The 21594-nt window shown below is 42.5% G+C and overlaps 1 protein-coding gene across 2 annotated transcripts in view; it reads right to left on the bottom strand.

Annotated features, from left to right (window-relative positions):
* TPCN1 (two pore segment channel 1) overlaps positions 1-21594 on the bottom strand; it is a 247447-nt gene that overhangs the window by 113763 nt on the left and 112090 nt on the right. For both annotated transcript variants that reach the window (XM_073630364.1, XM_073630356.1), the window contains exon 8: positions 12228-12262. In XM_073630364.1, coding sequence (XP_073486465.1) covers positions 12228-12262 — 35 coding nt within the window. The remainder of the gene's footprint in view (positions 1-12227; positions 12263-21594) is intronic.

The following is a 21594-nucleotide window of genomic DNA, read 5'->3' on the forward strand; positions in this document are numbered from 1 at the left end:
GTAGAGCCAACAAACTGCCCTGACTACATAGGAAGCGCTGGCAAGATTGTGTGGGACTTGGTGTCACCCTTATTTCGGAAAGGGGTACCACTTGTACGTGGACAATTATTACACGAGCGTGCCACTTCTTAGTCACCTTTGTGATCATCAGATTGGAGCATGTGGCACCGTGCGACCTAATCGCTGGGGCTTTCCCCAGCGGCTTGTAGATTCCCGTCTTAGGCTGGGGGAGAGAGCCTGCTTGCAGTGTAATAATTTGCTTGCTATGAAGTGGAGGGATAATAAGAATGTTTTCGTTCTTACCTCCCTTCATGCAGACACGACGGTCCAAATTACTACGGCGACTGGTGTTGTGGAGAAACCCCTCTGTGTCCACGAATATAACCTTAACATGGGAGAGGTGGACCTCAACGACCAGTTGTTGGCGCCGTACCTAGTTACCCGTAAGGCCAGACGCTGGTACAAAAAAGTGTCTGTTTATTTCAATTGGCTTTGCTGAACGCTTATGTGCTATACAGAGCTTCAGGACGGACTGGATCCTTCCTTAAATTCCAGGAAGAGATCGTCAGAGCCCTTCTGTTTCCAGACGGTGCTCCACCTCACCTTTCCCAACCAAATGCAGTAAGCCGGCTGCATGAGAGGCATTTTCTTTATGTCCTCCCGAGTACCCCTACCCAACGAGCCTCCCAAAAAAGATGTCGTGTCTGCAGCAAGCGCGGATATAGGCGTGACACCCGGTATTATTGTTCCTCCTGTCCTGACAATCCTGGTCTTTGGTGAATGTTTTGAACGCTACCATACACTAGTTGAGTATTAGCGTAGGGTACAGCACTGCACAGACTAGGACACACTTTCACAGGGTCTCCCAAGATGCCATCGCATTTTGAGAGACCCAAACCTGGTACCAGTTACAAAAGTTAAAGTTACAAAAAAGTGTAAAAAAAAAAACAAAAAACAAAAAAACAAAAAAACCACAAAAAAATATATTAAGTAAAAAAAACAGCAGTGGGCGGAGGAGCGATTTGCTCCTACCTTTTGCGGGAGGATGCCCCCATGCTTCGGCATATATAAACGGTGCATGTATGCCCATCATTAGAAGTGGGTGGATGAAGGGAGGTATTCTAATGGTGGGCATACCCACCGATCAATATCTTTTTTTCGTTCAGCCCACAGGCTGCATGAAACAAAAAGTTTACAATATATGCCTAACAAGGACCAGCAACATACTGGTATGTTGCTGGACTTTGAATGGTTATACCAGAATGATGCCTGCAGGTTTAGGTATCATCTTGGTATCGTTATTTTCAGCCAGCGGTCGGCTTTCATGTAAAAGCAATCCTAGTGGCTAATTAGCCTCTAGACTGCAAGCCCCAAGCAGTGGGAGGGAATGCCCCCCCCCCACCCCGTCTTCCATGTTTTCTCTGGCTCTCCTGTCCCAACAGGGAACCTGAGAATGCAGCCGGTGATTCGGCCAGCTGACCATAGAGCTGATCAGAGACCAGAATGGCTCCAAACATCTCTATGGCCTAAGAAACCGGAAGCTACGAGCATTTCATGACTTAGATTTCACCGGATGTAAACAGACCCCAATTTTTTCAAAAAAAGAGTACCTGTCACTACCTATTGCTATCATAGGGGATATTTACATTCCCTGAGATAACAAAAATGATTAAAAAAAAAAAAAAAAAAATGAAAGGAACAGTTTAAAAATAAGATAAAAACGCAAAAAAATAATAAAAAAAAACAAAAAAGCACCCCTGTCCCCCCCTGCTCTCGCGCAAAGACGAACGCAAGCGTCGGTCTGGTGTCAAATGTAAACAGCAATTGCACCATGCATGTAAGGTATCACCACGAAGGTCAGATCGAGGGCAGTAATTTTAGCAGTAGACCTCCTCTGTAAATCTAAAGTGGTAACCTGTAAAGGCGTTTAAAGGCTTTTAAAAATGTATTTAGTTTGTCGCCACTGCACGTTTGTGCGCAATTTTAAAGCATGTCATGTTTGGTATCCATGTACTCGGCCTAAGATCATCTTTTTTATTTCATCAAACATTTGGGCAATATAATGTGTTTTAGTGCATTAAAATTTTAAAAAGTGTGTTTTTTCTCCAAAAAATGCGTTTGAAAAAACTTGATTTCACTCTTCACTGCCTATCACAGTTTCGGAGACTATGGAATGCCCAGGTGGCACAACCCCCCCCCCAAATGACCCTATTTTGGAAAGTAGTCATTTTTTGGGGGGGGGTTTGTGCCACCTGGGCATTCCGTGGCCTCCGAAACTGTGATAGGCAGTGAAGAGTGAAATAAAAAATTTACGCCCCTAGAAAGCCTGAAGGCGGTGCTTGGTTTCGGGGCCCCGTACGCGGCTAAGCTCCCAAAAAGTCCCACACATGTGGTATCCCCATACTCAGGAGAAGCAGCAGAATGTATTTTGGGGTGTAATTCCACATATGCCCATGGCATGTTTGAGCAATATATCATTTAGTGACAACTTTTTGCAAAAAACGAAAAAAAAAAAAAGTTTGTAATTTTCCCGCAACTTGTGTCAAAATATAAAATATTCAATGGACTCAACATGCCTCTCAGCAAATAGCTTGGGGTGTCTACTTTCCAAAATGGGGTCATTTGGGGGGGGTTTGTGCCATCTTGGCATTTTATGGCCTTCAAAACTGTGATAGGTAGTGAGGAGTGAAATCAAAAATTTACGCCCTTAGGAATCCTGAAGGCGATGCTTGGTTTTTGGGGCCCCGTACGCGGCTAGGCTCCCAAAAGTCCCACACATGTGGTATCCCCATACTCAGGAGAAGCAGCTAAATGTATTTTGGGGTGCAATTCCACACAGCCCATGGCCTGTGTGAGCAATATATCATTTAGTGACAACTGTTTGTAAATTTTTTTTTTTTGTTATTATTCATTCACTTGGGACAAAAAAATTAATATTCAATGGGCTCAACATGCCTCTCAGCAATTTCCTTGGGGTGTCTACTTTCCAAAATGGGGTCATTTGGGGGGGGGGGGGGGGGTTTGTACTGCCCTGCCATTTTAGCACCTCAAGAAATGACAGGCATAAACTAAAAGCTGTGTAAATTCCAGAAAATGTACCCTAGTTTGTAGACGTTATAACTTTTGCGCAAACCAATAAATATACGCTTATTGACTTTTTTTTTACCAAAGACATGTGGCCGAATACATTTTGGCCTAAATGTATGACTAAAATTGAGTTTATTGGATTTTTTTTATAACAAAAAAGTAGAAAATATCATTTTTTTTTCAAAATTTTCGGTCCTTTTCCGCTTATAGCACAAAAAATAAAAACCGCAGAGGTGATCAAATACCATCAAAAGAAAGCTCTATTTGTGGGAAGAAAAGGACGCAAATTTCGTTTGGGTACAGCATTGCATGACCGCGCAATTAGCAGTTAAAGCGTGTGCCAAATTGTAAAAAGTGTTCTGGTCAGGAAGGGGGTAAATCCTTCCGGGGCTGAAGTGGTTAACCTCCCTGGCGGTATGATTTTTTCAGATTTTTGCGTCTCAAAGCGGTACAAATATTTTGCATAAAAATTTGGCGTTTTATATTGTAGGCCTGTAATGACACACTTAGATCTGTCCACCAAGAGTCTAGTAGATATCCCGGGTATGATGAAGTTTGAAACACAAAATCATAAATTATAATATAATAAATAAATATAAATAATTAAAAAAAAATATATATATAATAATATTAATAATAAAATACATTTCCCCACGATTCACTATCGCTCAATTCTGCAAGTGTTCTAATTTACTAACGCTGTTTTCTAGCTGGTCTAAAGCCACTTTTGACAAAAGGGACACTTTTTGGTTGCTATGGACAATCTCAAATTTCCAGGCAGAAAGAACAGTATTTATAATATAAAACTGCATGCAGGGCATGGGTCAAAGCACTGGGGACAAAAGGGAAGTTAAATGATTTCATACAGTACTGTAATCTGTAAGATTACAGTATTGTATGTGTTATGATTTTTAATTTGCCGCCAGGCTCCGCCCCCGTGCGTCGCGACGCTCACAGGGAACGGAGCCTGGCACAGAGAGGCTTCGGGCAGAGGACGGAGCCCGCAGACAGCGTGGGGGGACATCGCAGGATCCTGGGGACAAGGTAAGTAACCTGCACCAGCATCCTGAGATGTAATCCCGAGTGTGGGTCGGGGTTACCGCTAATGGTGCTGAAATTTAACCCCGAGCCACACTCTGGAATACCGTCAGGGAGGTTAACCGAGTTGTTAGCAGGCTTTCAACAAGCTTCAAGAAATGTGAAACAAGTACAATGTTCCAGCTCCTGCATCTTCTCGTCTACCCCCCTGACAGTGGGCGAGGGTTCCTCTCCCCACACCCGCTGTCACTTTTTAAAAGTGGCACAGCTGTGTGGGGCTCCATTTAGGCCCCCTTCACACTTGTGCAACTTTTCCTTCGACTTTGGACATCAGAGTCGCATGACAAGTCGTACCCCATGATTCCCAATGATAACCATTCATATCTGTGCGACTTCAAGTCGCACCAACTTCAAAGTAGTTCCTGTACTACTTGGGTCCAACTTTGATGCGAGTTGAGGTCCATAGACCGCAAGTTTACACAGGCATTCCCTGAAATCGCAGCAAAATCGTGCGACTTTCAAGTCGCTGCAGTGTGAAAGGAACCTTACACTGCCGCATCATTCATTCATAGTTTCCTGTCGCAGACATACTTGTAGTTTTAATGAACTGCGGGTGCAGTGATCAGCACATTCGTAGTTTATTCATGCTGCCTACAGCATTGCAATGGCAGCCTGTGCATGTATTGTTTTTAATGCAAAGGTGAACTTAGCCTTTAAAGTGGCTGTTCACACTGCTCTTATAGAAGTTGAAGCCTGTGTAAAAAAGGCCTAAATGCAATACTTTTTAAGCTGTTCAATAATCAGATTTTAGTGCACTATGGCCTTATATGTGCTTTTTCTTATTTTTTTAGCACCCAAATGCCTCTTGCACACCGCTGCCTGAAAATGCTCAGTTTTCAGGCATACAGGTGTTTGTTTTACTGCTTGTTTTACTGCAATGCACGGTGTATAGATCAGTAAAAAAAAAAAAAAACAAATATGCAGAAATCTGAGTTACCAGTCAGTAATTTGGTATTCGTGTAATTATGTGCATATGCCACGCTTCTTTTATTGTGTGCATACTTGAAAATACGCACAAGTGATGTGCAGCCCATCCTCACTTTTTTTTCTGGCAGAAATATCTGGTGTGCATACATAAGTTCATTGTGCAAGAGGCAAAAGCATTCCATTCTGTTTCCTTAAGGCCCTGGTCAATTCTGGCAATATGGGATAGAGTGCACAATAAACTGAGCAACAAGCATAGCAAAATCGCACTGCCATTGAAATAAATGACACCCAATCACGCACGGTGTGTTTTGCCACTATTGCAGCGCGATTTGGAATTGCTGTTAGAATTCTGCCTGCGATCCCAAATCACCAGGATGTGAAAGGGGCCTTAGAACTGCAAGGCATTATTTCAGCATTGTTTCTATTTTGAACGGAGTTTACTCTCCTGTTGCTTATACTGTGTGTCACATTTGTTACCTTATGTAATGTGTTACAATAGTAATATAAACTTCTTACAACACATTGTGGGTAATTGTAGCCATATTACTCTCCCTGTCTTTTGCACTATCCAATACAAGGTGTTTCCTGGTTATACTTGCATTTAAACAGTGGAACTAATCAAATTCTTTACATAAAGGCCAAATTGTATTTAATGCACAGTTCTTATTCATAGTAATTAATAATGGGTAAAGCTCACTACACACATTACAATCTGACAGTGCAGTTTCCTCTCAATCAACCAACAACTATGTAGTGCAAGCGCCTGCCTAAATGAAAACAAAATGATTGGATAGTTAGGTAGGTTTTCATTGTACAATCAGATTGTTCCATGTGATGAGCTCAAGTTAAACCCTTCATTATACAGTATACAACATAGGACGACTAGACTTCCAGGCACTGTGATATAAAAACCCTGGGTCGGAAAGTATGCAGCATTGATAAATACAATAAGGGTTGCTTTACTAAAGGAAAAATAGTTGCACTTTGCAAGGGAATTTTCCCCAAAGCTTAGTAAATGAGGTGAAGAACAGCTGATTGGGTTTTCTTTGCAAAGTAAATTTTCACTAAGCTCTGGGTCAAATTTTCCTGCAAAATGCAACTTCCCTTGCAAAGTGAACAGTCTATTTGCCTTTATAATCAACCCCAATGAAGCAAACTGAAATCAATCTGTTAAAAGTGAAACAAACGGGGGGCGTGGCCGGATGTGATCGCGGCAGGACGTGTCTCTCAGGAGCTCCAGCTACCATCCGGTAATTATCCTGAATTGCAACCGTCTGGCCACCGCTATCTAAATCTAATTGAGCCATTATCCTTGGGGAAGTAACGGAGCATCACACCATGCCGTCCTCTTACACTAAACGGCAGAGCAAACAACATGTACAGCCGCCGCCGGATCGGCGGCCTCTTCGCTCTCAGGGAAGCATGGAAGCTGGCTCCGCCCACTCCCTCCCTGTATCCTCTCCTGTATCAGCGACGCTGAGCGCCAAGACAGTGGCGGTAAAGATGTCTCAACATGCTGCCCCTGTGTCTGGTGAACCGGAGAGCTCTCCACTGACGACACAGGAGATTGAGGTAGATACAGCGGCAATAACGGGTCCGATCTTGGAGGCAATTGCAGCTTCAAAATCTGAGCTGATGGGGCGTATTGATTTGCTGGCTTCTGAATGTAATCTCATACGCCATGACCTGGATAAGATCAGGGGCAGGCTTACAACGGCTGAAGATCGCATATCAGAGGTGGAGGATACATCTCATACACAGGGATCCCAACTAGCAGAACTAAAAGGAATGGTGGATGCTTTACAATGCAGAGCCGATGACGCGGAAGACCGCCAGAGACGAAATAATGTAAGAGTGGTGGGGCTACCGGAGGGGGCTGAGGGGACGGTCACGACTACATTTGCAGAACAGTTTTTCAAGTCCCTGTTGACACTTGGCGACCTTCCCCCCACCTATATTGTTGAACGGGCACATAGGGTCCCAACCGGAGCCAGGCCCTCCGGAGCACCACCGCGTCCATTTCTTGTCCGGTTCCTTAATTATAGGGACCGGGATATGATACTGGCGGAGGCCCGAAAACACCAGGACCTAAAGTTTGAAAACGCACGTATAATGCTATTCCCCGATTTTTCAGCGGAGACTCAGCGAAGACGTCGTTCCTTTACGGATGTGAAGAGAAGGCTCAGAGAAAAGGAATTAAAATATAGTATGTTATATCCAAGTCGCCTCCGAGTACAACACAAGGGTGCTGTCAGGTTCTTTGAGACCCCACAAGATGCGAGCGACTGGCTGGATCAAAACCTGTGAAGTACTGTCCATATATAGGAATGAAGCTCCTTTGTAACATCCCTTCTTATTTTTTATTCTTTTTATTCTTACTCCCCTCTCTTTTCCTGCTCCCCCCCCCCCCCCCCGGTGTTTTTTTTTTTTTTTTGTTTGTGTGTGTACATTTGAAATAACTTCTTGCTGTGGCTGGACTCTGGGGGCGGAGCAGGGAGGCTCGGGGTCAGTTGATTCGGACAGTTAATATTCTTGCCTTCATAGATTACATATTTCCACTACTTCTGCAGTTACAAGGACCGATGTTCTAACTAAGGACACAAAAGGCATTCTGAGAAGACATTGAACACCTGCCTTCAATCCATGTTATGCTCTAACTGACCCCGTGGATTATCTACTCATGCTATATCCTTTTTTTTTTGTTATTCCCTTTTTATTCTTCTCCTTTTGGTCACTCGGTTGTACGTTTATATGTATGGACCACGTCTGGAGTTTTGGGAGAGAAGTCAGAGAGAGGGGGAAATTTTTTTGTCTCTCTTTTTTTTTCTTCATCGTCATGCCGAACTATCGACGCTTTTGGTTAAACTCTTCACTGAGTTTATGGTTCAGGGATCAAGCTGCATACCGGACTTTTTTTGGTTTGGTTTTTTTTTTGGCTAGGCTTTTAGTTTCTGGTATAACAGCAGGGGGGGTTAGAAGGGTAGTTGACCGGTACCATGCAAAAAGGAATGTCTGTACAATATGTATACTTAACATGTTCATGCTATTATGTTTACTCTGCACACCTGAGGATGTATATAAATCAGGGGTAACCCGAATGGTAGTATTATTAGCCTTATGCTATGGATAGTAAGATAAAAATAGTCTCATGGAATGTTAGGGGACTTAACAACAAATTCAAAAGGGCGGCAGTATTCCAATACCTCAAACAAGTTAAACCACATATCGTCCTCCTGCAGGAAACCCATCTGGAGGGCAGCAAAATCCTTTCCCTACGAAAACCTTGGATTCAAAAATCCTTACATTCCACTTACTCCACTTATGCCAGAGGGGTCTGTATTCTAATAAGTAAAGCGATTGCGTGCACCATCCACCAGGTTTTCACTGATCCGGGAGGTCGATATGTGGCGCTAGTTATGGATGTTCTGTTTCAAAAAATACTGCTAGTGAATATCTACTTGCCCCCCCATTTCAAGGGAAACTACAGTGGGTTAGGAAGGTTATAATGAATGCATATGGGTAACCAATTACGGCATAAAGCCTTGGTGAACAAACAGACCATTCAATGAAAAAGTCCCAATCTGTAAATACAATTACAGGGTGAATACCCCTATTGACTGTTAATTAAGCAGAGTAAAAATTCTGTCTTACCTTAAGATATTCATCTTTGCCTGGGCGATATATGGTACCGGTCGGGTTGGGGGAGGGGAGGGAAGTTAGTAGTATATGTTAGGTATATTTGTGGTCTTGCATGACCGTTACTGATGTGGTATGTTGCCCATCAGTTGTATGTGTGTTATGTGTTACATTAAAAATCAATAAAAAGAATTTTCAAAAAAAAAAAAAAAAGTGAAACAAACATAATGCACTGCAAAACAGCACAATTAACACAAGGGTACAGCTCTGGTACTACTAAAAATTGCTAATACTCTAGAAAGGATGCGAGCACAGAAATACAATACTCATGAAAAACAATTAAATCAAATAAAAACATTATTCCAAATAAAACAAAACTTCACTAACAACATATAATAGGCCTATATAATATTTGCATAAAATATAATAACCAAAGCTAATAGAGCGTATCTGTATCCAAAAACAAACTTTTACAATACCGCAGCTTACAGTCTTTAAACGTTGTGGCTGAATTTGGTTTTTCTCTTATTCATCTGTTGATCTTGCACATAAAACATGTCCTGTCCTTTTGTGTCTATGCTTTGTTCATTTCAAATTACATGGGGAATGGGGAGATTACATGTTGACCGGAGGAGGATAACATTTCACAGGAAGTGGACTAGTAAACTGCATTTCTGGCAAGAGCAACACGTAGTTTCTGTACTAGCTGAAAATGCCCCAAAGGAAAAAAAAAAAAAGGAATGCAGCCACCACATCTACGGACTGGTAAGCTACTTTTAGTGCCCTGAAAACATAAGTAAGATGTGTCTGCAGCCATATTGATTGCATGGCTGCTGGTGTGTGTTGGGAGTATACATGGTTTACTTTTTTCTTTTTTGTTAGTATATTACAAGGGGGATTTTATTTGTTTTATTCACACAGGGGTGTTGGAATGCAGTGGTTTCTGCTTTAACTTTTTGCACTAAAGACTGTATGTGGTACTATTCAATGCACACATAGAAAGATAACGACAAGAAGTTCTCAAAAGATCACTTATCTGGCGCTTAGGGAAATGTACTATTATGGTAGAGAAGCAGCTGCTATAATATAAACAAGCATTACTAGAAAGGAAGCAATTAAAACTATACTTCTAATAAAAATTAAAAAATAGTCTTTCAAATTTCAGCAGCGCTAAAGGTTTTCAATTAATGCATAAAAGATTAATAGTCTGTGAATTCCAATGAAATTGAGGTTCAAAACCAGTCTTTTGCATATAGCAGTTCATAAATGATTCATCAGCTGTTTTTTAAACGATCGACCATTAATGTATCTAGTGCTTGTACTCCCTATAGGAATTGCACTCACCAGATCCACGATCAATTGAAGCCTCTTAGTATGTATGGGGTGGTTGCAATCACTGTCAAGCGAACATCCCTCTGACCCTTAGTAAACAATCAAGCGGTATGCAGACAGACGCTTGACGTCCTCTGATTCAATGGGATCCAATCAGCTGGGAGTTTTTCATAATAAAACATTGATACGTATGTCAAATCTCCTGCAGAGCTCCAGTACTTCCACCAAGGAAAGCACATAGGAGGATTTTCAACAAGAACACTTTAAATCATTATATATGAGAATTCTTTTATGTATTTTTCTCCCCTATATGTAGGGCTACACTTTCAACACAAGAGGGAGCAGTTGTTCCAAAACGACAATGCAAGCTTGTGCAGTGAAAAAAGAGGGAATCATGCCTTTCAGCCCAGCATCTATCAGTCTATGATGGAGGTGCTCTCCCATCATGCCGCCTGATCGTTTACTAAGGGTCGGAGGGATGTTCGCTTGACAATGATTGCAACCACCCCATACATACTAAGAGGCTTTAATTGATCATGGATCTGATGAGTGCATTTCCTATAGGGAGTACAAGCACTAGATACATTAATGGTCGATCGTTTAAAAAACAGCTGATGAATCATTTATGAACTGCTATATGCAAAAGACTGGTTTTGAACCTAGATTTCATTGGGATTCACAGACTATTAATCTTTTATGCATTAACTGAAAACCTTTAGCGCTGCTGAAGTTTGAAAGACTGTTTTTTTTGTGTTTTATTAGAAGTAGTTTTGATTGCTTCCTTTTAGTAGCACACATAGGAAGACTTGGAAAATTGCCTTGTCTTTGCATTGGGACTACACTGGACAGCACAAATGGTGTGAATGGGCCGTTAGGCTCCTACTCTTAAATATGTAAATCTCCCTGTAGAATCATTTATACAATAACACAGTACTCCTAGCTTATCTGGGTAGATGATGTGGGAAGGGGATTGCACCAAAGTTGCATTCCTTTACTGTATTGGGGTGTCATTCAAAATGAATGGTACCACAATACACTATGGCTTAAAATGAACATCACCACACGTTGCTCCAGCGCACAGGTGTGATGCCAAACAAAGATTTGGGGGGGCACATCCTAAAAAATGCATAAAAGATGGTGCAGCCATAAGACCATACAGACAGAAAAAAAGATTACACCGCACACATACAAAAATGACATTTAACTCCTGCAAGACTATTTAAAAACACCTGAGCATATTCAGAAAATATGGGGATTTACTGTCCACCTGTGTTACAGGAGGAATCCTTTATTTCTCCCATTTAGAGGAGTGCATTTCTCCCATGGTTCAGAGAAGCAGGATTTTCCATTCTATGGATAGCGTAGGACCCACTGATATTGGGGTATTTTGACGTAGTAGTGAGCTTAGCATTATAAGGCCATATGGTGTAACTAAATCCCCATATTTTCTGAATTTGCTCAGGTGTTTTTAAATAGCCTTGCAGGAGTTAAATGTCATTTTTGTATGTGTGCGCTGTAACCTTTTTTTCAGGTGTGAAGCCAGCCTCATCTTTAGCCTAGGTTCACTCTAGTGCGTGCGGGACATCGCATGTGATTCGCACAGGAACATTTTGTAAGGCTCAAATCACGTCGCATCCACACCAAAAGTCCACCAAAAGTGCACTTATCTCTCTGCACCTGGATTCTTGCAATCACAATGCATTTTCCGATCGGTTTCGGGGTATTCTTAGTCTAACATTGACACCCGCAGCAGATCGGATGCCGTGTGATTGCTATGAAGTGCAATGTGGAGAAACGCAGTGAATCTTGTGCGTTTTCCGCATTGCATCGGTGTGAACTAGGGCTTAAGGATAAAAAAATAACTGCGTGATAACATGAGTGGGGTCTCCACATGAAAAATGTGTGTAGCGTGTGCACAGATTTCATCCAGAAATGTAATCATAGGTCACCAAATATATACAAAAAAAAAAAAAAAAAATGTATAAAAAAACTAAATAAAATAAATCATATTTTACATAAGAGTTCGACATAAAAGGGTAGCACAGGCACGATAATTAATCTGACTGGAAACAAATCTAATTTGTTACTGTTATAAAATGTGTTTTTAATGGATTGCAGAAAATATTTTGGAAAAGCTTATAACTTACTGGATCAGAGGGATTTGAAGAAAACAGGTAAAATCCTATAAAACCAACAAAGAATAGAAATAAATCAGGTGTTTTATATCAATGTCAGCAAAAAGGAATGACAGTAGTTAACCACTTCAGTCCCCAGGCTTTTTTTTTACCTAAACCCCTTAAACTCCCATAGCATGTTTTGTTTGTTTCAGCAAGGTGTCAGTTTCACACACTATACCTTTTAGTTAGTCCACCCTAACATATCATACAGTTGTTTTTTTTACGAACAGACAGGTCTTGGATTTGGAAGCAAATTTGGATACATATAATTTTATTTCTTTGATTTTTATTGGGAATAAATAGAAAAAAAATAGGAAAAAAGCATTTTCCCAATGTAACCTTTAGATAATTTGTGTATCCCCAGTATTTACTACAAAAATATTCAGCAATGTTTACTGATTAAAAGGATATTACATTAGTGTGACTTTTATGTAATGTAGCAGAATAGTAACGCTCAAAGTGAACATATGCATTTTACTTTGGGAGACCTTTATTCCTCTTTTAACATTGCACCACAAATGTAAATGGTTAGTGTAATCATAAGGTAACAGTTGGTTTGAGGAGGTCTCACAATTTTCAATCACTAAAAATTTTAAGGACATTAAGTTCACTTACATGAATATTTTATGCTACAATTAATGTAAATATCATCCAGATGATCATATGTCACTGTTGGGACCTGGGGCTTAATAAGGGGAGGGAAATGTACATACCGTATTTATCGGCGTATAACACGCACCCCAATTTAGGAGGGAATTTTAAGAAAAAAAAACTTTTAGGAGGGAAGTTGAAGGGAAAAAAACTTACATTTAAATGCCCATCATTGCAGCCTTCTCAGTGCAGCCTTGCCCCAGTGCAGCCTTGTCAGTGCAGCCTTGCCCAGTGCAGCCTTGCCCAGTGCAGCCTTCGATCCCCTGTCTTCAAAATCGCCGACCGCGATTTGAAAATGGCGCCGCCGGCGCCGAAATACACAGAGCCGGTCCTCGGCTCTTTCCGGCGGCTCTCGTTCACTTTCGGCTCCACTCGTAGTCCCGAGCGGAGCTATCCGAACCTAGCCGAGTAGGTTCGGATAGCTCAGCTCGGGACTACGAGTGGAGCCGAAAGTGAACGAGAGCCGCCGGAAAGAGCCGAGGACCGGCTCTGTGTATTTCGGCGCCGGCGGCGCCATTTTCAAATCGCGGTCGGCGATTTTTAAGTTTTGACAGCTCGGGATTGCATGGTATCGGCGTATAACACGCACCTGCGACTTTCCCCTGATTTTAAGGGGAAAAAAGTGCGTGTTATACGCCGATAAATACGGTATTTTGTGGAAACTTGCTTCAAATGACACTGAGTGTGTGTGTGTGTGTGTGTGTATACACACCGTCTACGTATGCTGTCAGAATTTAAGAGTTTATGATTTCTTGGCCATTTTTCAGAGAATATTAATGATAACACAAAAAAAAAAGTTTCTTTCACTCATGGTTAGTGTTTGGCTGAAGCCATTAATTATCAATCAACTGTGTTTAATCGTTTTAAATCATAATGGCAACAGAAACTACCCAAATTACCCTGATCAAAAGTTTACACACCCTGGTGATTTTGGCCTGATAACATGCACAAAAGTTGACACAATGGGTTTTGAATGGCTAGTAAAAGGTAACCATCCTCACCTGTGATCGGTTTGCTTGTAATTAGTGTGTGTGTATAAAAGGTCAATGAGTTTCTGGACTCCTCACAGACTCTAACATCCTTCATCCAGTGCTGCACTGACGTTTCTGGATTCTGAGTCATGGGGAAAGCAAAAGAATTGTCAAAGGATCTGCGGGAAAAGATAGTTGAACTGTATAAAACAGGAAAGGGATATAAAAAGATATCCAAGGAATTGAGAATGCCAATCAGCAGTGTTCAAACTCTGATCAAGAAGAGAAAAAGAGGGCTTCTGTTGAAACCAAACCACGGTCAGGTAGCCCAACTAAAATTTCAGCCACAACTGCCAGGAAAATTGTTCGGGATGCAAAGAAAAACCCACAAATAACTTCAGGTGAAATACAGGACTCTCTGAAAACATGTGGTGTGGCTGTTTCAAGATGCACAATAAGAAGGCACTTGAAGAAAGATGGGCTGCATGGTTGGGTCTCCAGAAGAAACCCATTACTACACAAATGCCACAAAGTATCCTACCCTCAATCCCTCTGGCACAAAGTCATTTGGAGTGATGAGACCAAAATTGAGCTTTTTAGCCACAACTATAAACATTACATTTGGAGAGGAGTCAACAAGGCCTATGATGAAAAGGTGCACCATTCCTACTGTGAAACACGGAGGTGGATTGCTAATGTTTTGGGGATGTGTGAGCTACAAAAGGCACAGGAAACTTGTTCAATATTGATGGCAAGATGAATGCAGTATGTTATCAAAAAATACTGGAGGAACATTTGCACTCATCAGCCAGGAAGCTGCACATGGAACGTACTTGGACATTCCAACATGACAATGATCCAAAACACAAGGCCAAGTCGACCTGTCATTGGCTACAGCAGAATAAAGTGAAGGTTTTGGAGTGGCCATCTCAGTCTCCTGACCTCAATATCACTGAGCCACTCTGGTGAGATCTCAAACGTGCAATTTACAGGAACTGGAGGCTTTTTGCCAAGAGGAATGGGCAGCTTTACCATCTGAGAAGATAAAGAGCCTCATCCACAAATACCACAAAAAACTTTAAGCTGTCATTGATGTTAAAGGGGGCAATACACAGTATACACAGTATTAAGAACTGGGTTATGTAAACTTTTGATCAGGGTCATTTGGGTAGTTTCTGTTGTTATTATGATTTAAAAAGAGTAAACACAGTTGATTGATAATAAATGGCTTCAGCCAAACACTAACCGTGAGTGAAAGAAAAGTCTTTGTGTTGTCATTCATAGTCTCTGAAAAATGGGCAAGAAATCATAAATTCTGCCAGGGTATGTAAACTTATGAGCACAACTGTGTATATGTGTATGTATATATATATATATATATATATATATATATATATATATATATATATATATATATATATATATATATGACGGAAAGTATTCAGACCCCCTTAAATTTTTCACTCTTTGTTATATTGCAGCCATTTGCTAAAATCATTTAAGTTCATTTTTTTCCCTCATTAATGTACACACAGCACCCCATATTGACAGAAAAACACAGAATTGTTGACATTTTTGCAGATTTATTAAAAAGAAAAAGTGAAATATCACATGGTCCTAAGTATTCAGACCCTTTGCTGTGACACTCATATATTTAACTGAGGTGCTGTCCATTTCTTCTGATCATCCTTGAGATGGTTCTACACCTTCATTTGAGTCCAGCTGTGTTTGATTATACTGATTGGACTTGATTAGGAAAGCCAAACACCTGTCTATATAAGACCTTACAGCTCACAGTGCATGTCAGAGCAAATGAGAATCATGAGGTCAAAGGAACTGCCTGAAGAGCTCAGAGAATGAATTGTGGCAAGGCAGAGATCTGGCCAAGGTTACAAAAACAATTTCTGCTGCACATAAGGTTCCTAAGAGCACAGTGGCCCCCATAATCCTTAAATGGAAGACGTTTGGGACGACCAGAACCCTTCCTAGAGCTGGCCGTCCGGCCAAACTGAGCTATCGGGGGAGAAGAGCCTTGGTGAGAGAGGTAAAAAAGAACCCAAAGATCACTGTGGCTGAGCTCCAGAGATGCAGTCGAGAGAAAGTTGTAGAAAGTCAACCACCACTGCAGCCCTCCACCAGTCAGGGCTTTATGGCAGAGTGGCCAGACGGAGACGGAAGCCTCTCCTCAGTACAAGACACATGAAAGCCCGCATGGAGTTTGCTAAAAAAACACCTGAAGGACTCCAAGATGGTGAGAAATAAGATTCTCTGGTCTGATGAGACCAAGATAGAACTTTTTGGCCTTAATTCTAAGCGGTATGTGTGGAGAAAACCAGGCACTGCTCATCACCTGTTCAATACAGTCCCAACAGTGAAGCATGGTGGTGGCAGCATCATGCTGTGGGTGTGTTTTTCTGCAGGGACAGGACGACTGGTTGCAATCGAGGAAAAGATGAATGCGGCCAAGTACAGGGATATCCTGGACGAAAACCTTCTCCAGAGTGCTCAGGACCTCAGACTGGGCCGAAGGTTTACCTTCCAACAAGACAATGACCCTAAGCACACAGCTAAAATAACGAAGGAGTGGCTTCACAACAACTCAGTGACTGTTCTTGAATGGCCCAGCCAGAGCCCTGACTTAAAGCCAATTGAACATCTCTGGAGAGACCTAAAAATGGCTGTCCACCAACGTTTACCATCCAACCTGACAGAACTGGAGAGGATCTGCAAGGAGGAATGGCAGAGGATCCCCAAATCCAGGTGTGAAAAACTTGTTGCATCTTTCCCAAAAAGACTCATGGCTGTATTAGATCAAAAGGGTGCTTCTACTAAATACTGAGCAAAGGGTCTGAATACCATGTGACCATGTGATATTTCAGTTTTTCTTTTTAATAAACCTGCAAAAATGTCAACAATTCTGTGTTTTTCTGTCAATATGAGGTGCTGTGTGTACATTAATAAGGAAAAAAATGAACTTAAATGATTTTAGCAAATGGCTGCAATATAACAAAGAGTGAAAAATTTAAGGGGGTCTGAATACTTTCCGTCCCTATTGTATATAAATAAACACAGATCTTGCATGCAGCAGCAGCTTAATTCTAATAGTAATCTATTGCTGACTGCCAATCAGCCTACAACAGATCACTATGGCATTCATCTATTTCTGCAGAGAGTAGAGGTACAGAGCTGAGACAGAATGGGAGTGGCCTAAAAACACGTGTGACATCAGTTTGCTCCCGATGTAAACAGAAAACCCTATTCTTGACGTACAGAGATAGCAGTGTCCAATAAGGCATTTGTTAAATAGTGCTATGAGTTATTTTTTTATATTAGTATTTTAATAAAATAAAAAGGTTTTAGGCTATGCAAGTCTGTTTTCCATTATTGTTTTCTGAGTTGCTACTGATAGGAGAGCCTGCACACCAAAGGAAGAGAAAGGACAGAAGGGAATGGATCCAGCTAAAACAGGAATTTTGAGTATTTTAGAGATGAGTGGACAATACTATCTGGTGAGTTCTTATACCTTAGCAGGGGTCTCCAAACTATGGCCCTCCAGTTGTTCAGGAACTACAATTCCCATCAGGCTTAGTCATGTCTGGTAATGTCAGAGTTTTACAATACCTCACGTGTAGTTCCGCAACCGCTGGAGGGCCGTGGTTTGGAGATCCCTGCCTTAGGGCATGGGTGCTCAACCTGTGGCCCTCTACCTGCTGTGGAACTTTAAGTCCCATCATTCCTCGGTCTTTGGGAGTCATGCTTGTAACTGTTAGCTTTACAATGCCTCATGGGATTTGTAGTTCTGCAACAGCTGGAGGGCAGTTGAGCACCCATGCTAGGGTGTGCACTGTGGTGAGCAATTCACAAAAATAGGTGGAAGACACAGAGGAGTTAATGTAAACTGTTTAACCACAGTTTGTATTGGGAACATTATTTCCAAGGACACATTTTTGGAAGATGAAGAATGGTTTCAGAGTGGGGTTTTTTTATAATATTGACAGTTTTATTTGTCCTAATATTTGGATACAGCACATTATGACTGTTACAATTCCAGTGTATTACTTGTGGTCATTTGTGTTTGATAGTTTAGACACTGTAAACATATTACAGTTTAGATAAGTATTTATTAAAGTGTTACTAAACCCACAACAGTAAAATCAGTCTGTATGTGCGGTAAAATAGGATTTTTTAAAACAGCTTACCTGTAAAATCCTTTTCTTTCGAAGGACATCACGGGACACAGAGCCACAGTAATTACTGATGGGTTATATAGGTATCACTGGTGATTGGACACTGGCACACCCTATCAGGAAGTTCAACCCCCTATATAATCCCTCCCCCTTGCAGGGATACCTCAGTTTTGTAGCCAAGCAATATAGTGTATTAGAAGAGGGGCGGGACCTCTGTGTCCCGTGATGTCCTTCGAAAGAAAAGGATTTTACAGGTAAGCCGTTTTAAAAAATCCTATTTTCTTTCTCGAACATCACGGGACACAGAGCCACAGTAATTACTGATGGGATGTCCCAGAGCAATGCTACCTGAGGGGGGGGAACCACGACCAAGTAGGGTGCAATCAGACCTGAGGACCCTGTACCTCTGCCTGCAGCACACTACGCCCAAAGGCGATATCCTCATGCCTTCTCACATCCACCTGATAGAATCTGGTGAATGTATGAACTGAAGACCAGGTTGCGGCCTTGCAGATTTGAGCCATAGAGGCCCGGTGATGCACTGCCCAAGAAGCACCAATAGCCCTTGTGGAATGTGCCCTGATCTGAAACGGAGGAATCTTCTGTTTCAAACCGTAAGCTTGAATGATCAACTGTCGAATCCATTTAGAAATGGTAGCTTTTGACGCTGCCTGTCCTCTATTGGGACCCTCTGGCAGCACAAACAAAACATCCCTCTTGCGGATCTGAGTAGTTGCCCCTAGATAGGCCTTAACTGCTCTTACTACATCCAACGAATGTAGAGATCTCTCTTCCGGAGAACAGGGATCTGGAAAGAAGGAAGGTAGAACAATGTCTTGGTTTAAATGAAAATCAGAAACCACCTTCGGTAAAAAACTAGGATGAGGGCGTAGTACCACTCTATCCTTGTGTATAATCAAATAAGGCTCCTTACAGGAAAGAGCTGCTAATTCTGATACTCTTCTAGCAGAAGAGATGGCCACCAGAAAAATTAATTTCCTTGTCAACAAGACCAAAGGAATCTGACTTATTGGTTCAAAAGGCTGTTTCTGTAACACAGCCAGGACCAAATTCAAGTCCCAGGGGTTTAGGGGCGCTTTAACCGGAGGATTAAGACGCATCACCCCCTGCATAAAGTTTCGGACCAAAGAATGCGAAGCAAGTGGCCGCTGAAATAATACTGATAAAGCAGAAACCTGGCCCTTGATGGTACTCAAGGCCAGCTTCATCTCTAATCCCATCTGTAGAAAATCAAGGATTCTACCTATGACATATTTCCTGGGATGCCAACCTCTGGATTCACACCAGGTTATATAAGCCTTCCAGACTCTATGATAAATCATCCTGGAAGCTGGCTTCCTTGCATTAATCAAGGTAGATATGACAGGACCTGAGAGCCCACTACTCTTCAGAACGTGGGTCTCAATAGCCAAACCGTCAAATTTAGCATTTGTAAGGCAGGATGGAACACTGGACCTTGAGATAACAGGTCTGGGCGTACCGGTAGGGTCCACGGGGAACCCACCGTCATCCTTACTATTTCTGCATACCAAGTCCTTCTGGGCCAAGCGGGGGCCACCAGAAGTACCGACTTCCTTTCCTGCCTGATCCTGCGAAGGAGTCGTGGTAGTAGCAGAATAGGCGGGAATGCGTAAATCAGTGAGAACCGATGCCACGGAATCACCAACGCATCCGTCCCGCATGCAAGAGGATCTTTTGTCCTTGCCACAAATCTGTCTATCTTTTTGCTGAATCGGGATGCAAAGAGATCTACATCTGGAACCCCCATCTTTGGCATATGGCCCAAAAGACGTCGGGATGCAGAGACCATTCCCCTGGAAGTAACTGCTGGCGACTTAGATAGTCCACCTGCCAATTCTCTATTCCCGGGATGAAAACTGCCGATATGCATGGCACATGCATCTCTGCCCAGACTAAGATCTGGTTCACCTCTTTTTGAGCAGCTCGGCTCCGGGTGCCTCCCTGATGATTGACATAAGCCACTGCTGTGGCATTGTCGGACTGGATCCTGACCGGACAACCCTGTAGCCTGATAGTCCAGGCTTTTAGAGCTAGATGTATCGCCCGGATCTCCAGAATGTTGATGGGTAAGGTCCTCTCTGTCTTGGACCATACCCCTTGGACCGCAGCCTGTTCCAGAACTGCTCCCCAACCTGACAGACTGGCATCTGTTGTTACCACCGTCCAGGTAACCAGTAGAAAGGATTTCCCCTTCTGCAGGTTTTCGGGTATGAGCCACCAATTAAGGCTCTGACGCACCGCATGCGACAGGTGCATCGGAAAGTCTAATGCCTGAACCTTCTTGTTCCAGGTCGACAGAATACTGTGTTGCAGCATTCTTGAGTGAAACTGAGCATAGGGAACTGCTTCGAATGAAGACACCATCTTCCCTAGTAGCCTCATACAAAGGCGGACTGAGGGACCCTTCTTGGTCCTTACTGTCAGAATCAGCTCTCTCAAAGCAGTGATCTTTGCCTGGGGTAGAAATATTTTCTCCTGGCTTGTATCTATAATCAGACCTAAATACTCCAGTCTTCTTACTGGTTTTAGGAAAGACTTTTCTAAGTTGAGGATCCAACCCAGGTGTTCTAGATACCTGACCGTGGTCCTCAAGTTTCCATTCAAAGAGGCTACCGACCGGTCTATCAAGAGCAGGTCGTCTAGGTATGCTATGACAGCTATACCCTGAGCCCTTAATCTGGCCAGAGGAGGAGCCAAGATCTTTGTGAACACTAGAGGTTCAGTGGCTATCCCGAAAGGCAGAGCCACAAACTGGAAATGGCGCCCTCCTACCTCGAAGCGCAGAAACTTCTGATGAGCAGAAAAAATGGGCACATGCAGATATGCATCTCTGATGTCTATTGATGCCAGAAATTCTCCTCCCTGCAGGGTGGGAACTACTGTTCGAATTGATTCCATGCGGAAGGATTGAATCCTTAGGAATCGGTTCAGATCCCGTAAGTCCAAAATGGGCCTGACATCCCCATTTGGCTTTTGGACCGTAAAAAGGTTGGAATTGAAGCCCAATCCCTGGTCCTTTGCGGGAACTATCATAATGACCTCCTGCGACAAAAGTCGCTCTAACGCTAGAAGGAGCGACTGCTTCTTCTCTGGGTCTCTGGGAACATTTGATCTGAGGAACCGAGGAGAAGGGAATTCCTGAAACTCCAGCTTGTACCCTAAGGTTACCGTGGAGACTACCCATCTGTCCTGGAAGTCCTCGTGCCAGAGCTCTGAGAACTGTCGCAGTCTTCCCCCCACTCGAGTGAGCGGGGGCGCCCCCTCATGCAGAGGTCTTAGTGTTTTGCCTAGTAGGCTTCTTTCCCCAGGACTTCTTTTGTCCCTGGGGTTGACTCTTGTTTCTGGACCCCGATGGAGGCGGCCGTCGAGACTGCCTGGAGGCTGAAGCCCCCGGCGCTGGGGAAAGAGTCCGTTTGAAAGAGGGACGCTTACTCTTCTTCTTGACAGGTAAGAGAGTGCTTTTCCCACAAGAGATTCTCTTGATAT

The sequence above is a fragment of the Aquarana catesbeiana genome, linkage group LG01 (genome assembly GCF_042186555.1).
Source record: "Aquarana catesbeiana isolate 2022-GZ linkage group LG01, ASM4218655v1, whole genome shotgun sequence".
Classification (NCBI taxonomy): Eukaryota; Metazoa; Chordata; class Amphibia; order Anura; family Ranidae; genus Aquarana; species Aquarana catesbeiana.